This window comes from Capricornis sumatraensis, chromosome 15, assembly GCF_032405125.1.
Source record: "Capricornis sumatraensis isolate serow.1 chromosome 15, serow.2, whole genome shotgun sequence".
Taxonomy (NCBI): domain Eukaryota; kingdom Metazoa; phylum Chordata; class Mammalia; order Artiodactyla; family Bovidae; genus Capricornis; species Capricornis sumatraensis.
Genome location: NC_091083.1, coordinates 68014436 through 68035073, shown reverse-complemented (window position 1 = coordinate 68035073; position 20638 = coordinate 68014436). Strand labels below are relative to the sequence as shown.

The 20638-nt window shown below is 45.0% G+C and overlaps 1 protein-coding gene across 1 annotated transcript; it reads left to right on the top strand.

Annotated features, from left to right (window-relative positions):
- The first annotated feature begins 8943 nt into the window (after nt 1-8943).
- On the top strand, nt 8944-10966 carry C15H20orf173 (chromosome 15 C20orf173 homolog). The gene is made up of 4 exons (XM_068986812.1): nt 8944-8967; nt 9642-10280; nt 10512-10690; nt 10771-10966. The coding sequence occupies exons 1-4, from the start codon at nt 8944-8946 to the stop codon at nt 10964-10966; spliced, it is 1038 nt and encodes a 345-aa protein (XP_068842913.1).
- The last annotated feature ends 9672 nt before the right edge of the window (nt 10967-20638 follow it).

Below are 20638 nucleotides of genomic sequence, written 5' to 3'. Positions count from 1 at the left end.
ACTTGGCCTAGATGGTAGGAATTAATGGCAGAGCCTGATTCCAACCCATTTCTTCTGGACCTCAAAGTACTCTGGGAGCAAGAGCCTTTGGGGTTGATTCTACCCAAACAGCCTCTCAGTGCTTTTCCTCAGCATGGCTGGTGGAAGTGCCTGGCTCAAATCATTTCAGTAGCATTAGACCAGAGCTTCTGGGCTTCCCACGTGGCCCTAGTGGTAAAGAACCCATCTGCCACTGCAGGAGATGCAGATTCAATCTCTGGGTTGGGAAGATTCCCTGGAGTAGGATATGCAACCCGCTCCAATATTCTTACATGAAAAATTCCATGGACCGAGAAGCCTGGTGGGCTACAATCCATAGACTTGCAAAAAGTCAGACACAACTGAGTGACAAACACACACACACACACACACACACACACACACAGAGAGACCAGAACTTTGTAAAGAGGGGTTTAGGGAACTGTGGAGAGTCCATAGAAGAAAATTACTGACACATTGGGTCAGGGAAGGCTTCCAGGAGAAAGAGAAGGGACACAGCTGGGTCCCTTGTGGCAGTCCAACTCAGGAGAAGCTGAGTCCCCCTTTCTGTCTGCAGGCTACAGCCTGCTAGGAAGGGAAGAAGGAAAGGGCTAATGCATATTAATTGAAAACTGACAACATGCCAATTACTGTTATCCATTCTACATCAGCCTGGAGAAGGGAATGGCAACCCACTCCAGTATTCTTGACTGGAGAATCCCATGGACAGAGGAGCCTGGTGAGCTACAGTCCATGGGGTGGCAAAGAGACATGATTGAGTGACTGAGCATACTCTACATCAGAACAGCTCTGGAAATCGGTGCTATTTCAAACCCCATTTTGTAGATGGAAAAAGCCAAGAGTTGGACTGACATTGCCCGAGTTTGCGGGGGAGTTAACAGGGCAAAGCTGGGCTTCAAGGCCTGATTTTTCTGACTCCAGAGCCTGGGTCTTTCCACACATTAGCTACCACTGCACCAAGTGCAAGAGAAGTCTATTTTCAGTTAGATGCCCATGAACAGTGTTGGCAGAAATTATCCTCTCCTCTCTGTCATATGTCCATGCCATGCCCATTCATATTTGACTTCTAAGCCCTCCTTCCTCAGTGGGGTTCCCCGCTAAAACACACTTCTCCACTCCTTTAACATGTATTTCTCAAGCTTTTCTTGTCTCCCCTGTTATGGAATACCATGGTGAGTAACAAAGATGTGGTTCATACTTACCCTTGAGGAGCTTTCAGTGGGGAGTAGGAAGAGGTAAACAGCAACAAAATGTATGTATGTTATATAAACCACTGAACTGTGCTCTGAAAATGGTTAGTTACAATGGTAAATTTTATGTTATGTGTATTTTACCATAATCAAATTTTTTTTGAAAAAATAATTAATTAACTACTAAATAAAGGAGAATGTCCCTTGCACTGTGAAGGAAAGATCAGGGAACTGTAATAGGGACAGCAAAGTGGAGAGAGTTTCTGTTTTAGGAATTCTAGAAGTAGGTAGTCCTTTCCCTTCATAAAGTTATTCTAGGCGACCATGACTCAGAAGTCACAGGAGACCAAGACACTGACCAATTGGAAACTTTGCTCTTCACAATGTCAGGCTTCCCCTTAATGCTTCCAGTCCTCCCCATCAAGGTGAGGTCCTTTGGCCATGGGAGCACTTGGATCCTGCACAGGAGTGCCTCACTCTGCACACTGGGTTGCAGGAAGAGGGGGTCCCTGGTCACATGTAGATGTAGCCTAAGCCTGACCAGAGAAGGGGAAGGCTTCAGGCCCTTTCATTGGTTCATTCTGCCCAGTCACAGCCTTCTTTCACCTTACATGAGACGCTGATAAATGAACTTTTCCTTAAATCATTGAGGAAATAAGTATATTTGAGGGTTTCCCTAGTGGTCCAGTGGTGAAGAATCTGCCCACCGATGCAGAAGACATGGGCTGGGAAGATCCCACATGCTGCAGAGTAACTAAGCCCATGCACCACAACTGCTGAGCCTGTGCTCTCGAGCCCAGGAACCACAACTAATGAGCCCACGTGCCACAACTACTGAAGCCCATGGACTCTGGAGTTCATGCTCCACAACGGAAGACGCAGCAATGAGAAGCCTATGCACCGTAGCTAGAGAATAGCCCCTCTCACCACAATTAGAGAAAAGCCTGAGCAGCAGCAAAGACCCAGCACAGCAAAAACTAAATATTAATAAAATTATTCTAAAAAGAAATAAGTATATTAGGGACTTTCTTGATGGTCCAATGGCTAAGACTCTGGGCTCCCAATTCACGGGGCCTGGGTTCAATCCCTGGTCAGAGGAAGTTCAACAAAGTGCAACAAAGTTCAAAGATCTCATGTGCTGCAGTTAAGACCAGGCACAGCCAAATAAATGAATAGATAAATATATTTTTTAAAGCAATGAAACTGAACAAAACTATCACAACAATCACCTTCAGTTCAGTTCAGTTCAATCGCTCAGTCGTGTCCGACTCTGCGACCCCATGAATCACAACACGCCAGGCCTCCCTGTCCATCACCAACTCCCGGAGTTCACTCAATCAATATGCCAGCAAATTTGGAAAACTCAGCAGTGGCCACAGGACTGGAAAAGGTCAGTTTTCATTCCCATCCCAAAGAAAGCCAATGCCAAAGAATGATCAGACTACCGCACAGTTGCACTCATCTCACATGCTAGTAAAGTAATGCTCAAAATTCTGCAAGCCAGGCTTCAGCAATACGTGAACCTTGAACTTCCAGATGTTCAAGCTGGTTTTAGAAAAGGCAGAGGAACCAGAGATCAAATTGCCAACATCCGCTGGATCACTGAAAAAGCAAGAGAGTTCCAGAAAAACATCTATTTCTGCTTTATTGACTATGCCAAAGCCTTTGACTGTGTGGATCACAATCAACTGTGGAAAATTCAGAAAGAGATGGGAATACCAGACCACCTGACCTGCCTCTTGAGAAATCTGTATGCAGGTCAGGAAGCAACATTTAGAACTGGACATGGAACAACAGATTGGTTCCAAATAGGAAAAAGAGTACGTCAAGGCTGTATATTGTCGCCCTGCTTATTTAACTTATATGCAGAGTACATCATGAGAAACACTGGACTGGAAGAAACACAAGCTGGAATCAAGATTGCCAGGAAAAATATCAATAACCTCAGATATGCAGATGACACCACCCTTATGGCAGAAATTGAAGAGAAACTCAAAAGCCTCTTGATGAAAGTGAAAGAGGAGAGTGAAAAAGTTGGCTTAAAGCTCAACATTCAAAAAATGAAGATCATGGCATCTGGGGATGGCAGATGGGGAAACAGTGGAAACAGTGTCAGACTTTATTTTGGGGGGCTCCAAAATCAGACGGGGGCTGCAGATGGTGACTGCAGCCATGAAATTAAAAGACGCTTACTCCTTGGAAGAAAAGTTATGACTAACCCAGATAGCATATTCAAAAGCAGAGATATTACTTTGCCGACTAAGGTCTGTCTAGTCAAGGCTATGGTTTTTCCTGTGGTCATGTATGGATGTGAGAGTTGGACTGTGAAGAAAGCTGAGCGCTGAAGAATTGATGCTTTTGAACTGTGGTGTTGGAGAAGACTCTTGAGAGTCCCTTGGACTGCAAGGAGATCCAACCAGTCCATTCTGAAGGAGATCAGCCCTGGGATTTCTTTGGAAGGAATGATGCTAAAGCTGAAATTCCAGTACTTTGGCCACCTCATGCAAAGAGTTGACTCATTGGAAAAGACTCTGATGCTGGGAGGGATTGGGGGCAGGAGGAGACGGGGATGACAGAGGATGAGATGGCTGGATGGCATCACGGACTCGATGGACATGAGTCTGAGTGAACTCCGGGAGTTGGTGATGGACAGGGAGGCCTGGCATGCTGCGATTCATGGGGTCACAAAGAGTCAGACACAACTGAGCAGCTGAACTGAACTGAATGGCAAACAATCGAGGAAAATCAACAGTGCAGCAATCCTGAGGTCATGATACTGGTTGGGACAACTAACAGACCAGTAAGCCAGCCAAAAATTTAACAGATCTGGAAAGAAGATAGTTACTGTGGGTCTTAATAAGGTTTCACGCATCACTGGTGGTCTGGAAGGCTGCCCACTTGTATAAGCCTATACACATGCTCAGGAGAGACTGGAGAGGGTTCTAGATATCCTGTCATCCTTGGCTGAATTTGAGGTACGGAGCATGCAGAAAGTTAAAGGGGATGAATCTGTGAACTGCCTAAATTGTCAGTGTGTTCTCCAAACCACATGGAGATCCATTGGTAAAGGGCAGAAGCTTTATTAGCTCAAGATATTTAAGTATAACTTACAACAAATCAGTGACTGGGCCATTAAACTACATTGAACCAAGGTCACCCCTAACTCTTCATGATCCTGGGTTAGGCAAATCCATGATACAAAGTCATGATCCATAAAATAAATTGTACTCCACCATGTCTAAAGCTTTTGCATTTCAAAAGACACTAAGGGAAAAGTTTGCAAACCATGTATGATAATGGACTTGTATCCAGAATACATAAGGAACTCTTAAAAGTAGTAAGATGACAGTAAAATGGCCAAAAGATTTGAATAGATATTCACCAAAGAAGATATATGAATAGCTAGCTAATAAGTGCATGAAAAGATGCTAGGCATCAATTGTCATTAGAAAAATGCAACTTAAGACCATAATGAGATACCATCTCATACTCACTAGAATCAGTTTAGTTCAGTTCAGTCGCTCAGTCATGTCCGACTCTGTGACCCCATGAATCTCAGCACGCCAGGCCTCCCTGTCCATCACCAACTCCCGGAGTTCTCTCAGACTCACGTCCATCAGGTTGGTGATGCCATCCAACCATCTCATCTTCTGTCATCCCCTTCTCCTCCTGCCCCCAATCCCTCCCAGCATCAGAGTCTTTTCCAATGAGTCAACTTTTGCGTGAGGTGGCCAAAGTATTGGAGTTTCAGCTTCACCATCATTCCTTCCAAAGAAATCCCGGGGCTGATCTCCTTCAGAATGGACTGGTTGGATCTCCTTGCAGTCCAAAGGACTCTCAAGCGTCTTCTCCAACACCACAGTTCAAAAGCATCAATTCTTCGGCGCTCAGCCTGCTTCACAGTCCAACTCTCACATCCATACATGACCACTGGAAAAACCAACACCTTGACTAGACGGACCTTTGTTGGCAAAGTAATGTCTCTGCTTTTGAGTATGCTATCTAGGTGGGTCATAACTTTTCTTCCAAGGAGTAAGCATCTTTTAATTTCATGGCTGCAATCACTTACTGCAGTGATTTTGGAGCCCCCCAAAATAAAGTCTAACACTGTTTCCACTGTCTCCCCATCTATTTCCCATGAAGTGATGGGACCAGATGCCATGATCTTTGTTTTCTGAATGTTGAGCTTTAAGCCAACTTTTTTACTCTCCTCTTCACTTTCATCAAGAGGCTTTTGAGTTCCTCTTCACTTTCTGCCATAAGGGTGGTATCATCTGCATATCTGAGGTTATTGATATTTTTCCTGGCAATCTTGATTCCAGCTTGTGCTTCCTCCAGCCCAGCGTTTCTCATGATGTACTCTGCATATAAGTTAAATAAGCGGGTGACAATATACAGCCTTGACGTACTCCTTTTCCTATTTGGAACCAATCTGTTGTTCCATGTCCAGTTCTAAATGTTGCTTCCTGACCTGCATATAGGTTTCTCAAGAGGCAGGTCGGGTGGTCTGGTATTCCCATCTCTTTCAGAATTTTCCACAGTTTTTTGTGATCCACACAGTCAAAGGCTTTAGCATAGTCAATAAAGCAGAAATAGATGTTTTTCTGGAACTCTCTTGCTTTTTCGATGATCCAGCGGATGTTGGCAATTTGGTTCCTCTGCCTTTTCTAAAACCAGCTTGAACATCAGGAAGTTCATGGTTCACGTATTACTGAAGCCTGGCTTGCAGAATTTGGAGCGTTACTTTACTAGCATGTGAGATGAGTGCAATTGTGTGGTAGTGTGAGCATTCTTTGGCATTGGCCTTCTTTGGGATGGGAATGAAAACTGACCTTTTCCAGTCCTGTGGCCACTGCTGAGTTTTCCAAATTTGCTGGCATATGGAGTACAGCACTTTCACAGCAGCATCTTTTAGGATTTGAAATAGCTCAACTGGAATTCCATCACTTCCACTAGCTTTGTTCGTAGTGATGCTTTCTAAGGCCCACTTGACTTCACATTCCAGGATGTCTGGCTCTAGGTGAGTGATCACACCATCATGATTATCTTGGTCATGAAGATCTTTTTTGTACAGTTCTTCTGTGTATTCTTGCCACCTCTTCTTAATATCTTCTGCTTCTATTAGGTCCATACCATTTCTGTCCTTTATTGTGCCCATCTTTGCATGAAATGTTCCCTTGGTATCTCTAATGTTCTTGAAGAGACCTCTAGTCTTTCCCATTCTGTTGTTTTCCTCTATTTCTTTGCATTGATCACTGAGGAAGGCTTTCTTATCTCTCCTTGCTATTCCTTGGATCTCTGCATTCAGATGCTTATATCTTTCCTTTTCTCCTTTGGTTTTTGCTTCTCTTCTTTTGACAGCTATTTGTAAGGCCTCCCAAGACAGCCATTTTGCTTTTTTTCAATTCTTTCCCTTGGGGATGGTCTTGATTCCTGTCTCCTGTACAATGTCATGAACCTCCGTCCATAGTTCATCAGGCACTCTATCAGATCTAGGTCCTTAAATCTATTTCTCACTTCCACTGTACAATCATTAGAGATTTGATTTAGATCATACCTGAATGGTTTAGTGGTTTTCTCTACTTTCTTCAAATTAAGTCTAAATCTGACAATAAGGAGTTCATGATCTGAGCCACAGTCCTCTCCCGGTCTTGTTTTTACTGACTATATAGAGCTTCTCCATCTTTGGCTGCAAAGAATATAATCAATCTGATTTTGGTGTTGACCATCTGGTGATGTCCATGTGTAGACTCTTCGCTAGAATAGCCACAATCAAAAAGACAGACAAAACCAAATGTCATTGAGAATGTGGAAAAATTGCAACCTTCATACATTGCTGATGATGTGTAAAATGGTGCTGCCACTTTGGAAAATACTTTGAAAGATTTTTCTTGACTTAAATATAAATGCATGTATAAACCAACAATTCCTAGCTGTCTCCCCAAGAGAAATGAAAATGAATGTTCCTGCAAAAACTTGTAAACAAATGTTCATAGGAGCATTATTCATAATAGCCAAAAAGTGGAAACAATTCAAATGTCCATCATCTGGTGAGTGGGTAAACCCAAAGTGATCTATCCACACAGTGGAATACTACTCAACAGCAGGAGTTAACTCCTGATGCATGATACAATATAACCTTTAAAAATATTATGCTGAGGAAAAGAAATCAGATATGAGAAACTGCATATTGTATTATTCCATTTATAAACAAGGCAAATCTTTAGAGAAAGTGGGTTAGTGGTAGCCTGGAATGAGGAGTGGCTTTGACTGCAGATGCAAATGGGGATTTCTGATGAAAATGTCCTAAAACTGGGTTGTGGTGATGCTTATACAGCTGTATACATTTACTGAATTATACACTTAAAATGTGTGAATTTTATGGCATGTGAATTGTGCCTTGATAAAATTGCTAAAACGCAAAACCAAAGCTAATGTTTCAGGATGTTTTTAAAAGGTTATATTTAGCTAGGGCTGGATAAGAAGGGAATGGGGAATGATTCCTTAATGGGTATGGGGTTTCCATTTGGGATGATGTGTATGTTCTGGAATTAGGTAGTGGGGATGGCTGCATTATGGTGTGAATGTCCTAAATGTCATTGATTTATTGTACTTTAAAATGGTTTAAGTGGTAAGTTTTTGAGTGTTTTACAACAAAAATATTATTAGTTCATGTAAGTGAAACACCAATAAAGCTTACTATGCATCTTTTTCTAGATGATTCTTTAAAACCTTTTTATTTTAAAATAGGTATAGGCATATAAAAAATTACAAAAATAGTAAAAAGAGATTCCGTGTACCCATCACCCAGTTTCTCTGGATGGTATCATCTTACATTACACAAACCAGGGAATTGACATTGACACAATTAATTAGTCTGCAGTCAGTTCAGTCGCTCAGTCATATCCAGCTCTTTGCGACCCCATAGGCTGCACCACTCCAGGCTTCTCTGTCCATCACCAAATCCCAGAGCTTGCTCAAACTCATATCCATCGAGTTGGTGGTGCCATCCAACCATCTCATCCTCTGTCGTCCCCTTCTCCTCCTGCCTTCAATCTTCCCCAGCATCAGAGTCTTTTCTAATGAGTCAGTTCTTTTCATCAAGTGGCCAAAGTATTGGAGTTTCAGCTTCAGTATCAGTCGTCCAATGTATATTCAGGACTGATTTCCTTTAGGATTGACTGGTTTAATCTTCTTGCAGTCCAAGGGATTCTCAAGAGTCTTCTCCAACACTGCAGTTCAAAAGCATCAATTAGTCTACAGAACTTACTCAAATTTTTTGGTGATTTTTTTTTTTTTGGTTGCCATATTTGGCATATGGAATCTAGTTCTCCAACCAAGGATCGAACCCATAATCCCTGCAGTGGAATCTTGGAGCCTTAACCACTGGACTGCCAGCAAAATCCCCTGGTGAATTTTTTAAAGCTATAAAATACTCACTGCAGATTTTCACTAGTTATGACAACTGTTTTCCTGTTCTCATTCCATGGAAGAAAACATTTTGATTTTTTGAAGAAATGATTTCTGACCCCACCCCTTTATTAAAAACCTTAAAAACAACTTAGTTTTTCATTTTGTTTTTTAACATCTTCCACCGGCCAGGCTTGAATTAAGGGAGTGATACTGGAGATGAGGAAGGTTGTTTGGAGACAGAAACAAAAGGATTAAAAATGGATTTGGAAATCGTGGGAGAGGGAGGAGTCGAGGATAGCATATGGGTTTCTGGCTGCAGCAAGAGGTGAGTGGAGGAGCACTTGCTGAGATTCAGAAGTCTTGGGAAGGGTTTGGTTTAAAAGGAGCAGCATGAGTCCAGTCTCGGGCTTGTCCGGGTTGACGGGTCTCTGAGACGACTAAGTCAAGGTGCGACAGACTGCTGGGTTTAGGGGTCTAGAGAACAGAAGTGAAGTCTGAGCCGAAGTTGAGCAATTGCAGAGGGGCTGTCGCACATAAATAGTACTTAAGTTCCCCTGTCCACTCTGTTCCTGTATCCCATAAATACTTATTAAAAGATTAAGTCGTAGGGATTCAGAGGTGAAAAAGGTGATCACAGGACTTCCCTGGCGGTCCAGTGCAGGGGACGTGGATCTGATCCCTGGCTGGGAAACTAAGATCTCATGTGCGATGGGGGCAATAAGCCCGCTTGCCGCAACTACTGAACCTGTGTGCTCTGGAGCCCACGTGCCACAACTAGAGAGGAGCTCACACACCATAATAAAAGATTCCGTGTGACACAACTAAGACCCGAGGCAGCCAAAATAAAATAATATATATATGTATATATGTATATAAATGCAAAGGTCAGTCCCTGTCTATGTTGATCTTGCACTCAAGGCAGGCAGCTTGAGTGTGACAGGATAGGGTGGTGGCTTTGTGCCTAAAGGAGTGAGGTCACAATGTGTACTTTGTGATGAGATCTGTAATATACCCCTTGGCAGGGAGGACCCCACTGAGAGCTCAACCTCCTTCTGTGGGAAGGATCGGGGACACACCTTATGTTACCTCTCTGCCCTCACACCTTCCATCCCAGACCCAGGTGGAGGGCCCTTTGGGGATAAGCAAATGGACAGAGAAGTGGGAGATGAGGGCTTGGCAGGAGGTGTGGTGTGGAGGTCTGGGGAGCCACGGAGGCCCACAGGACAGAGAGGTGGGGGGCTGTCTATGACCTCAGGTCCTCACCCCTCCCAGTCCCAGGTAGAGGAACCCGTTGGCCGCCTGCCACTGGAGCCATCACCTGGGCCAGACAGGAGGCACTGGTGGCAGATTTTTGTCCTGTGCGTCTTCTGGATGCTCCTCTTGTGGCTGATGACCCCCTGCCTGAATCTGAAGACTGACTCAGCACCCCAGGAAAAATGGATGGACGGGGCACCACGGCATTGCAGCTGCCCTTGGTTCAAATTCTGGCAATGTGGCTGCCCGTCCGGGAGTCTCAACCACTCTGTCTGCCACCACACAGCTGGAGAGCGCTGGTTTGATGCAGGCTATGAGAAGATGAGGGGGTCCCTGATGGGAGCAGCAGAGTCCACGCGCCCTGGTTCTGTGCTCTGGTGGTCGGTCAGTGGTCAACACTGGGGCGTCCCATCCCATCCTCCCCCGGGCACAGGTCACCTCCCACTTTCTGTCCCAAACCCCTGCCCTCAGCCCCGACTTAGAGTGCCTCCCATCTTCACAGCTTCAACTCCCGATCTCCCAATGGAGGTCTCACCCACTCAGATCTGCTTCCTTTCCTCCAGGAGCCAATACCTGGGTCTCGGCCCCCCATCTCCTCCCTCCTGTTGTTTTCAGGACCTGAACGCAGCAAGCGAGCTGGGCAGAGTGTGGAAGAAGCTGCTCAAGGTGATTCCCCGACCCTCAGTGAGCCATTTTGATCTCTTCTGTGGGACTTGTGCCCTGATGGGGAATTCAAAGATCTTTCAGGCTGCCAGTCTCAGCAACAGCGTCAACCGACCCAGCATGGTCTCCAGGTGGGCCTCGAGGAGAGGGCAGGGGACTGGACGGCCAGACCTGCCCCCAGAGTTCTTTCAGTTTCTACTCTCTTTCTCAGAATGAACCAGGTCCCTGTTCAGGGCATTGAGATGCTGGGGAACCAAACCACGAGATGCTCCGTCTCCCACAGGAATGCCAGGGGCCAGGGTTCTTGGAGGCAGGTGCTGCTGGTGCTCCTGCAGCTCTTTGATCTTGTGTGGACTTCAGATGCTCTGAGTGAGGAGATGGTGGTCTGGGAACCCAGACATTCTTAGTATGGCAGGTAAGGAGAGGGCACTGTAGCAGATGACAGAGGGGCCTCTAAGGAGACTCTCCACTGGCTTACTGGGCACACCTGCCAGACCTTCCCAGGTCTCAGGGGCTGCTGAAACCCCTCCACTTCCTAATTCTTCCTTAGATTTTTGAAGGTGGTCCAGTTCCCTAGCAGAATGGAAGATAGAAAAGACCAGGTAAGGGTTCGACAGGTGGGAAGATGTGGTTGTGGGTCGCTGTGGACTGGGACCCAGGTTGGCCACCTCCCCTTCCTCTCCAAGTCCTGGTGATCAGCCCCACCTTCCTCCAGTACAACCGGGGCACTCTCCGTCTTGGGGGCTCATGGCTCTGTTCTGTGCCTTGCATACCTGTGACTCAGTTAAAGATTCTTGTCCTTTCCTCACTTAAAACTTTTCCCTGCTGGTGGTCCAGTGCTTAAGACCCCACACTTTCAATGCAGGGGATGCAGGTTTGATCTCTAGTCAGGGAACTAAGATCCTACATGCTTTGTGGTGTGGCCAAAAAATTAAAAAAACAAAACAAAGCACAGAGTCTAAAAGTTTCTGCCTAGCTTCCAAGACCCTGTGTGGTCTGACCCCTCGCCTCCCCTCATCTCTCCCAGGCTCACACCACGGGTTTCTCAGTTCCCCACACGCGCCATCTGCCTCATGCCTTTTCACACGCTGCTCCCTCTGCCTGGGATGCCCTCCTCTTGTCTCCCCAAAGAACCTTCTCTTCCTCCAGTACAATGAGAATCGTATGATGCTCTTTTCCGGGGTCTGGGGTCTGGGCTCACACTGTGTGCTCAGACTCTGTCTCCCCTGGAGAAGGTGAGCTCCATTCTCCTAGTTTCAGGAGGCAGCTGGTCACGCTTGATGTTGAATGAAGGGCGGTGGGATGAAGACAGGATTCAGCCTGCTGACGCATACATCCCTCTCTCATCCACTAGGATTCCTGCTTTGGATCTGGATCAGAAAAGCAAAGGAGGTGGTCCCCTTACTGGGAGGATGTTAATCAGACCAACAGAGATTCTGTCCATGCTCAGCAAGAAGCAGAAATGGAGGTCAGCTAGAGTGCACAAGCTCACCGTTCACACAAGTCCACCCAAGTCCTTGTCCTTTGGGCCTAAATGCAAGGGAGTCTTGGAGTTGCGGCAGGACTCTGGGGACATTCAGGGATAAAGGGCAAGAGGAAATTGCATAGTGATCAGTCTGGTACTGAATAAAATCCTGGCCTGATTCTCCTCCATTCAAGGACAGTGTTGGGGAGGAAGGGCCCAACTTGACTTTCGTAGCTCAGGGACAATATTTGCATTAATTTCTATGCCTGGTCCCCTGGATCACGCAGGTGGTGTAAATTTAGAGCCAGCTCCATGCCAAGTGCAGACCCAGACTGAGTCTCCAGAGAAGTTCATTTCCCGTTGGACAAAAAGATTTTTTTGGGGCCCAGCTTTTCACTAAAGATTCAGCTCTTTGAGGTTCTCAGTGTTTTGTGGGGGTCTCTGTTCTGATTCTTGGCCTCCCCCTAGGATCAAGGTCTTCTGCCTGCATGAGCATTACACTTCTAAGTTTCTGGGCAACCCCTTAAGCATCTGGAGCATGCCCCCATACTGTTCTTCAGTTCTCTTCTCATTTCTGGCATCTAGAAACTTCCTGTTTCCTTTTAACCTCTGCTCTGCATTTAAAATACTTTTTATTAAACAATATAGATGTATATGCTTGCAAAATTACCAATTAACTCAGGAAAGATAAACAAGACGCTTGAGTGGTAGTTGCCTCTGGGGAAGAAACTGGGTAGGAGGGGAGCAAGAAAGGGACAGAATCCTTCTTTTCACTGTTTAAACCTTTTAGACTATGTACCACAGACCCATATTATACATTCAATAATAAATATAATTTTAAAAAGTTAAAACTGTGTTTTGACCAGCAGATTGGATTTTTATTGTAGGAAAGTTTTTAGGTTATCTTTTACTTCATTAATTTCCTAGATCTGGAGTCAAAACTCAGTCTTTGTAGCTCTTCTGCAGTTCCATGAACTGGGTGAGTATGTGATAAGGGCAGTGAGTTCTATGGGCAGCAGCTCAGTGCCTCATTCCTAGGGAAAATAACCTGGCAATTCATCAGAAAGTTAAACATAGAATTACCATATGAGCCAGCAATTCCACTCTTAGGTAAGTCCCCAAGAGAAATGAAAACATGTCTGCCCAGAAACTCGAACCCAAATGTCTATAGCAGTATTATTCATGATAGCCAAAAGGTGGAAACAATCCAAATGTCTCTCAAATGGTGAATAGACAAACTGTGGCATGTCCATACAGTGGACTATTATTTAGCTATTAAAAGGGGGCAGAGTATTAACACATGCTACAACTTGGAAGAACCTCAAAAGCATGATAAGTAAAAGAAGCTGACATAGGAGGGAAGGGGACAGGACACAACTTTTAAAAGAATGACATAGCCATTGAAGATACAATATAAATTGGTTAGAACCAACTAGGTCCAAGAAGGCAGAAGATTCGACTTCCAGTGGATCTTGAGCCTCATTATATACTCATTGTAATACATCAACATTTGCTAAGTGACACCACCCACAGGCACCATGACAGTTCTAACCATAAAGGGCCAAAAAGTGAGCAGTGGCCTGAATCCTGGAAATTTCTGTGCCTTCCCCAAAATAGTTGGAACGAGCCTTCCTCTTGTTAGCCTATGAGCTTACCTAGCCCGTAAAAACATTTCACATTCTGTCTATGAAATGTGTAACCTCCCAGGGTTTTGCCTTCTGAGATGGCTCACACTCTATCCATAGAGAGTGTTCAGTTCAGTTCAGTCGCTCAGTCGTGTCCAACTCTTTGCAATCCCATGAATCGCAGCACGCCAGGCCTCCCTGTCTATCACCAACTCCCGGAGTTCACTCAGACTCACGTCCATCGAGTCCGTGATGCCATCCAGCCATCTCATCCTCGGTCGTCCCCTTCTCCTCCTGCCCACAATCCCTCCCAGCATCAGAGTCTTTTCCAATGAGTCAACTCTTCGCATGAGGTGGCCAAAGTACTGGGGTTTCAGCTTTACATCATTCCTTCCAAAGAAATCCCAGGGCTGATCTCTTTTAGAATGGATTGGTTGGATCTCCTTGCAGTCCAAGGGACTCTCAAGAGTCTTCTCCAACACCAACAAATAAATCTACTTCTTACTTATCACGTTGCCTCTTACTGAATTCCTTCTGCACTGAGACATAAAGAGCCTGAGGTTCATTAAGTCCTGAGACCAAGTGTGTGGTTTCAATTAAAAGGCAGTTGTAAAGCAGAAACTAACACAATGCTGTAAAGCAATTAGGCTCCAATTAAAATAAATCAGTAAATAAAAGGCAGTGGATTCGAGGGAATCCCTGGTGATCCATGGTGAGGACTGGATGCTTTCACTGCTGAGGGCCCGGGTTTAGTCCCTAGCTGGGGAACTAAAATCCCACCAGTCATGTGGTATGGCAAATAAAACCAAAAAACAAAACAAAAAAAACCCACGGATTTCTCTGGTGGTTCAGTGGTTAGGACTCCATGCTTTCAACACAGGGGGAGTAGGTTTCATCCCCGGTCTGGGAAGTCATATCCCATATGCCATGTGGTAGCACCATCTCCCCCCAACCTGAATTGTGGCTGGGTTCGAATCCCATTTGAGTTGTGCAGTTTCAAAGACAGACACTAAAGGTCACATATTGTATGATTCATTTTGTGTGATGTACCCACAATGGGCAAATTCTTAGAAGCAGAAAACAGATGCATGGTTACCAGGGGGTGGGGGTGGGGGCGGGTAGGGAGAACAGTGAGCGATTATTTGATTGGTGTGGTGTGTTTTTATGGGGTGTTGAATGAAAAAGTCTTGAAAGTAGAGGGAGCTGCTGGCTGCATGACACTGAATACACTAAATGCCGCAGAAATGTGTTCTTAAATAGCTCAGTGTATATGATGTAAATTTCACCTCAACAAGAAAAGCAGTTGCATGAAAACATATGATTATATCCATAACTTTAAAAAACACACAAAATTAAATAATATGTTGTTTAGTTATACATAGATTTTTTAAAATTTTGGCTGCACTGGGTCTTTGTTGCTGCGCAGGTGAGGGCTGCTCTCTCGTTGCCGTGCACGGGTGTTTCATTGCTGTGGCTTCTCTTGTCGCAGAGCATTGGCTTTAGGGTGGGATTCAGTATTTCAGCTTGAGGGCCCCAGAGCATGGACTTAGCTGCCCCTTGGGGTGTGGGATATTCCTGGACCAGGGATCAAATCTGTACCCTCTGTATTGGCAGGTGGATTCTTAAACACTGGACTACTAGGGAAGTCCTTGTTATATATAGATGTTGCAAAAAGAAAAAGCCAACGGAATGAAAAACACAAAATTCCTGGTGGCATTACCATCTGGTGGGGGGAAAAGGAGCACCCAGTGTCTTCAATGGTATTAATGTTCTTTTTAAAAAAATTTTTATTGGAGTATAGTTGATTTACAATTGATTTACAAATATGTTAGTTTCTGCTGTACAGCAAAGTGAATCAGTTATACAAATACATATATCCACTCTTTTTTAGTTTCTTTTGGAATGGATGGCTGGAGTTGTTGGAGGCTAAGCCTCTCTCTCTGTGTAATCTTTCACTGCAGACTTCTTCAATGACAGCGGAGGTATTATAAGAGTGGAAACTGCAGGGCTGAGGCTGGACATCACACAGTGTCCCTTACACAGTATCCATTGGTTAGGTCAAGTCATACAATGACTCCAGATTCAAGAAGCAGGGAAATGGACTCCTATTCCTAATGGAAGGAGCCAAAAAGAATTTGTGGCCGTACTTAAACTACCATCATGTCCCACAGCGTCAAGGGTTCTATTTTGTTATCCTCGGCCATTCCTGGAAGAGTCATTGGCTACATCTTGTCTCCCTTGGTTTAGCCTCACCCTGGTTCTCTAGCTTTCACATCTATTCTATAAACTTCTTGATATTTAACCAGTAAATTGTCTTTCTGGTTAAGTTTACCACAGTCTGTTTCTGAGACCAAGAATTCCAACTGCTACTGTTAAACAGGATCAAAAAATCGTACTCTCACCAACAGTAATGAAGGTTAGAAGATGATAGAACATTCTTTTTGGTTTTTGCTTTAACCTACACTCCTTTATACCCAAACTATCAATCAAACCCAAGGGCATTGTATTAGTTTCCTAGGGTTGCCATAGCAAATTACCACTAACTAGGTAATTTAAAGGGGCTTCCCAGGTGACTCAGTGGTAAAGAACCCGCCTGCCGATGCAGGAAACATGAGATGTTGGTTTGATCCCTGGATCAGGAAGATCGCTTGGAAAAGGAAATGCAACCTGCTCCAGTTTTCTTGCCTGGAAAATCTTATGGACAGAGGAGCCTGGCAGGCTACAGTCCATGCATGCATGTTAAGTCACTTCAGTTGTGTCCAGCTCTTTGCAACCCTATGGACTGTAGCCTGCCAGGCTCCTCTGCTCATGGGATTCTCCAGGCAAGAATACTGAAGTGGGTTGCTATGCCCTCCTCCAGGGGATCTTCCCGACCCAGGGATCAAACCCATGTCTCTTATGTCTTCTGCATCGGCAGGCAGGCGCTCTACCACTAGCGCCACCTGAGAAGCCCAGGTTACAGTCCATGGGGTTGCAAAAGAGTCGGACACGACTTAGCGACTAAGCAACAACAACTGGTAGCTTAGACAACAGAAATTTATTCTCTTACAGCTCTGGAGGCTAGAAGTCCAAACTTCAGGTTGATCCCCTTTGGGGAATCTGAGGGAGAATCTGTCCCATGCCTCTCTCCTAGCTTCTGGTGGTTGCTAGCAATTCTTACCATTTTGGTCTTGTAGACACACACAGCAATCTACTCTCTGCCTCCATCTTCACATGGCACGCTCCCCCTGTGTCTTCTCTTCCTACATTTTCCCTTTTTCATAAGGACACCAGTCATTGGATTAGGGCCCTTCCTAAACCAGAGAACTCACTTTAACCTGCAATGACCCCATTTCCAAACAAGGTCACATTCACTGGTACCAGAGGTCCAGACCTGAAGCTAATTTTTTGGAGGGGGACACAATGCTACTCACAATAGGCAGAATAATGACTTTTCTAGACATACAAAGATTTAGAAATTTCATTTCTTGCATAGCTTTTTTCCTAGGGAATTTTAATGAATGATAAGAGGAAAGTAGTCCTAGTTTACTAGATTATATAGGAAACAATGCTTACCTAGTTGCAATATTATAAACACTGAGAACAGAGATTTGACTTTCAGAATCAGCCTATAATCCTCTGCCATTCAGTGTGGCGGATGAGCAAGCGAAACGTATCTAGTGTAAGTGAGAAATTGAATTTTTAATTTAATTAATTATTTTGGGGGGCTGTGGCACACAGCATGTGGGATCTTAGTTCCCTGACCAGGGATCGAACCCATGCCCCCTGCAGTGGAAGTATGAGGCCTTAACTGCTGGACCACCAGAGATTTTCTAACTTTAGAGAATTTCCTTGACCTTCCAATGGTTAAGAATCCATGCTTCCACCACAGGAGCTGTGAATTCGATTCCCTGGTTGGGGAATGAAGATCCCAAATGTGGCATGGTAAGGCCAAAAAAGAAATACAACAAAAAATTAATTTTAAACAACCTAAAATTTAAGATGAATGCAATTCAATTTTTGGAACACTTCCAAGTATACTTGTTTTAACTGGAGTATGCAGATCTACTTTTCAGATTGTAAAATTTTTTAAAATAGATCATGTATTTTTGATGAAAACTGAATGTTCAAATTTAGATATACTGTGAATACTGTGAGTGTAAAATACAGTTCTTATTTAGAAGACTTAGTTTCAATAAAGAATGCAAAATTTTAATATTTTATATCAAGGACATGTTGAAATGATAATATGTAGACATACTGGTTTAAATATATCATTCAAGTTTATTTCCTCCACTTCCTTTTATTTTTTGTATTAAACTATGGCCACTAGAAAATTATACATGTGGCTTGAATATTTCTTTTGGATGGCATTGCTATAAACAAAGCATGTGAAAAGTAATGATACAACAGATTACTTACACAACAGAATCTGAACGTTATCCTTGATGATGTAAAGTTTCACATGCCAATGTTGGGAAGTACAAAAAGGGAAAAATTGGCGAATAGAAGTATACAGACATGGGGCTTCCCTGGTTGTCCTGTGGCTAAGACTTTACGTTCCTAATGCAGGAAGCCTGGGTTCAATCCCTGGTCAGGGAACTGGATCCCACATACTGCAACTAAGACCTGGCACAGGGAAATAAATATACAAGCACTTAAAAAAGAGAAGTGTACAGACAAAATATCCTCATCTCAGAGAGCAAGGCTTTAAGAAACCTTGTTTTGAAATGACAGAATGAGACACAAAGAGTCCAATGTGTAAAGTCACGAAGTAAGCAGGTGGTTATTACTAAACATAATGATATGATTATATACAGCAGGTAGTCTGTATGTAATATCATGATACGATTATGTAAGCATATTATTTAGACATATGGAAACTAATGGCCGAAGAATAGTTAGAAGAGGAGGCCTCTGAGGAGGGGCCTCAGGGTAAGGAGTCAGGGAGGCTGGGAGGCTGCTGCTCCACTTTAAAAGTCTTTCTGAATTCTGTGATTTTTTTGGGAAAAGTTTTCAGATACTTAGCTTGGTAACAACCTTAAAGGAAAAAAAAAAAAAAAGAAATTCAACTCCTGAGAGGTTTCAAGGGGTGACTACACCAAATATTCACTTTTGTCAAAATGGTAAATTCTGACCAAAAAAAGTCCCAGGCCTTCCCTGGTGGCTCAGACGGTAGAATCTGCCTGCATTGCAGGAGACCCAGTTTCAATCCCTGGGTTGGGAAGATCCCTCTGGAGAAGGGAACGGCTACCCACTACAGTATTCTTGCCTCCCATGGACAGAGGAGCCTGGTGGGCTACAGTCCATGGGTTCAGAAAGAGTTGGACACGACTGGGTGACTAACACACACACAAGCGGTCCCAAATGGCCCCTTCTTTGCCTTCTGCATCTCCTGTTCCTCCACAGCAGACTTGGCACATGGCCACTGCTCCCTCACCCTCCTGTCCCCTTGAGCTTAAATCCATACCTCCTTTGTCAGCCTGACTCTAGGCTGAATGCCAAAGTGTGTGTTGGTGGGGGTGGAGCGATTGTCAAGAGGCCTGTACAGAGGAGGTCACAATGCATTCTCTGTGATGAGGCCCCAGATATAACTGGGCCAGTGTGAAAGACCTCATTGGACACCAGTCTCCCTGGGAGACCACCGGGCTCACCAGTTGACACCTCTCCTGTCCTTTCTGCCTCTAGCCCAGGCCTTGGCAGGGTTCCTTCCAGTGCTTAGTAGGTGGCTGAGGAGGTGAGAGGTAAGGTGTTGGGAGGGTGCGTGGTGTGAAGGGCTGGAGAAGCAATGGAAGCTTCTAGGACAAGGGACGCTGGGGATGTCTGATGACCCCAGCCCTTCCTCCTTCCCAGTACATGGTGTCACAGCCAATCTACTGCCTGCTGGGGCACCAGTGTCTGGGCCAGAGATGAGGGTTCAATATCTGAAGCTGCATCTGCTAGCCACCTGTGTGCTTACCTTGTGGCTGAAGGTCTTCCTTCTGGACCAGAAGTCTAGCCAGAATGACCTTCGTAAGATGCCCAGAAATAACTCAAAGACCTGTGACTGCCCCCAGAACTCTTTAAGAAAGTGTATCTGTTCATCTGAGGTCCGTGAGTATTCCACCTGCCTCGGCATTCCTGGAGAGTCTGTCTGGCTTGACGAACACTTTGAGATGGATGTTGAGCCCCTGATGAGGTCAGAAGTGCCCATGTCCTCTGATGTTTTGCTGTTGTGGTTGGTCAGTGCACATTCTTGGTCTCTGTCCAGTCCCCGCCGGCAACCCCAGGCCCCGGCCGTCTCTCCCTCCATGGCCCCAGGTTCTAACCTTCTTCTATCGGTGGTGGGAGCCTGGGAAAAGCCCCTATATATCTCCCTCCTGCATTCCTATGAACTTTAGGGCATGGCGTCAGAGGAGTCTGGGAATCAGAAGCAGCAGTCACCTGAAGGGCCTTCCACACACCCACTGGACCGTGTGGGGTGCTGGACTTGTGCAGGGGTTGGAAACTCAAAGTTCCTATGGGGCTCTGGCTTTGGCCTAAAGATTGACCAACATGATGTGGTCCTCAGGTGAGTGCAGGGTGAAAGGTGGAGACCAGGAAGGTCACGACAAATCCTCCTCCTCCCCAAAACGTCTATCCTTCTTTTCTTTCCAGGATGAACCAGGCGCCTGTCCAAGGCTTTGAGGCGGACGTGGGAAAAAGGACCACTGTGCGCATTACGTACCCCAAGATAGACAGCCCTCAGGATCCTGGTGCCCAGCTGCTGCTGCTTCCTCTGAATTCATCTGGTCTGAAGTGGGTCATGGACATAGTGCAGAAAGACAGCATCATTCAGAAGGCAGAAAATCCTGGGTATGGTGGTGGAGGGTAGGACATTGTAAGGAGGACAGTGGGAACTCCAGAGAGACCCTTGCTATCTATCAGGGCACCCTCCAGGCTTACCTAAGTTTGGGGACGGCTGTGTCAAATGATGCTGAAACTCCCCCACCTCAATCTTGTTTTAAATTTCAGATAGTCCAAGTCACCCG

Bases quoted from the DNA above. Each gene is read 5' to 3' on its own strand.
- C15H20orf173 (XM_068986812.1), top strand. From the start codon at position 8,944: ATGGGTTTCTGGCTGCAGCAAGAG. The intron at 10,281-10,511 runs GTCAGTGGTCAA...TGTTGTTTTCAG, and splicing joins GTTCTGTGCTCTGGTGGTCG to GACCTGAACGCAGCAAGCGA. The intron at 10,691-10,770 runs GTGGGCCTCGAG...TCTCTTTCTCAG, and splicing joins CGACCCAGCATGGTCTCCAG to AATGAACCAGGTCCCTGTTC.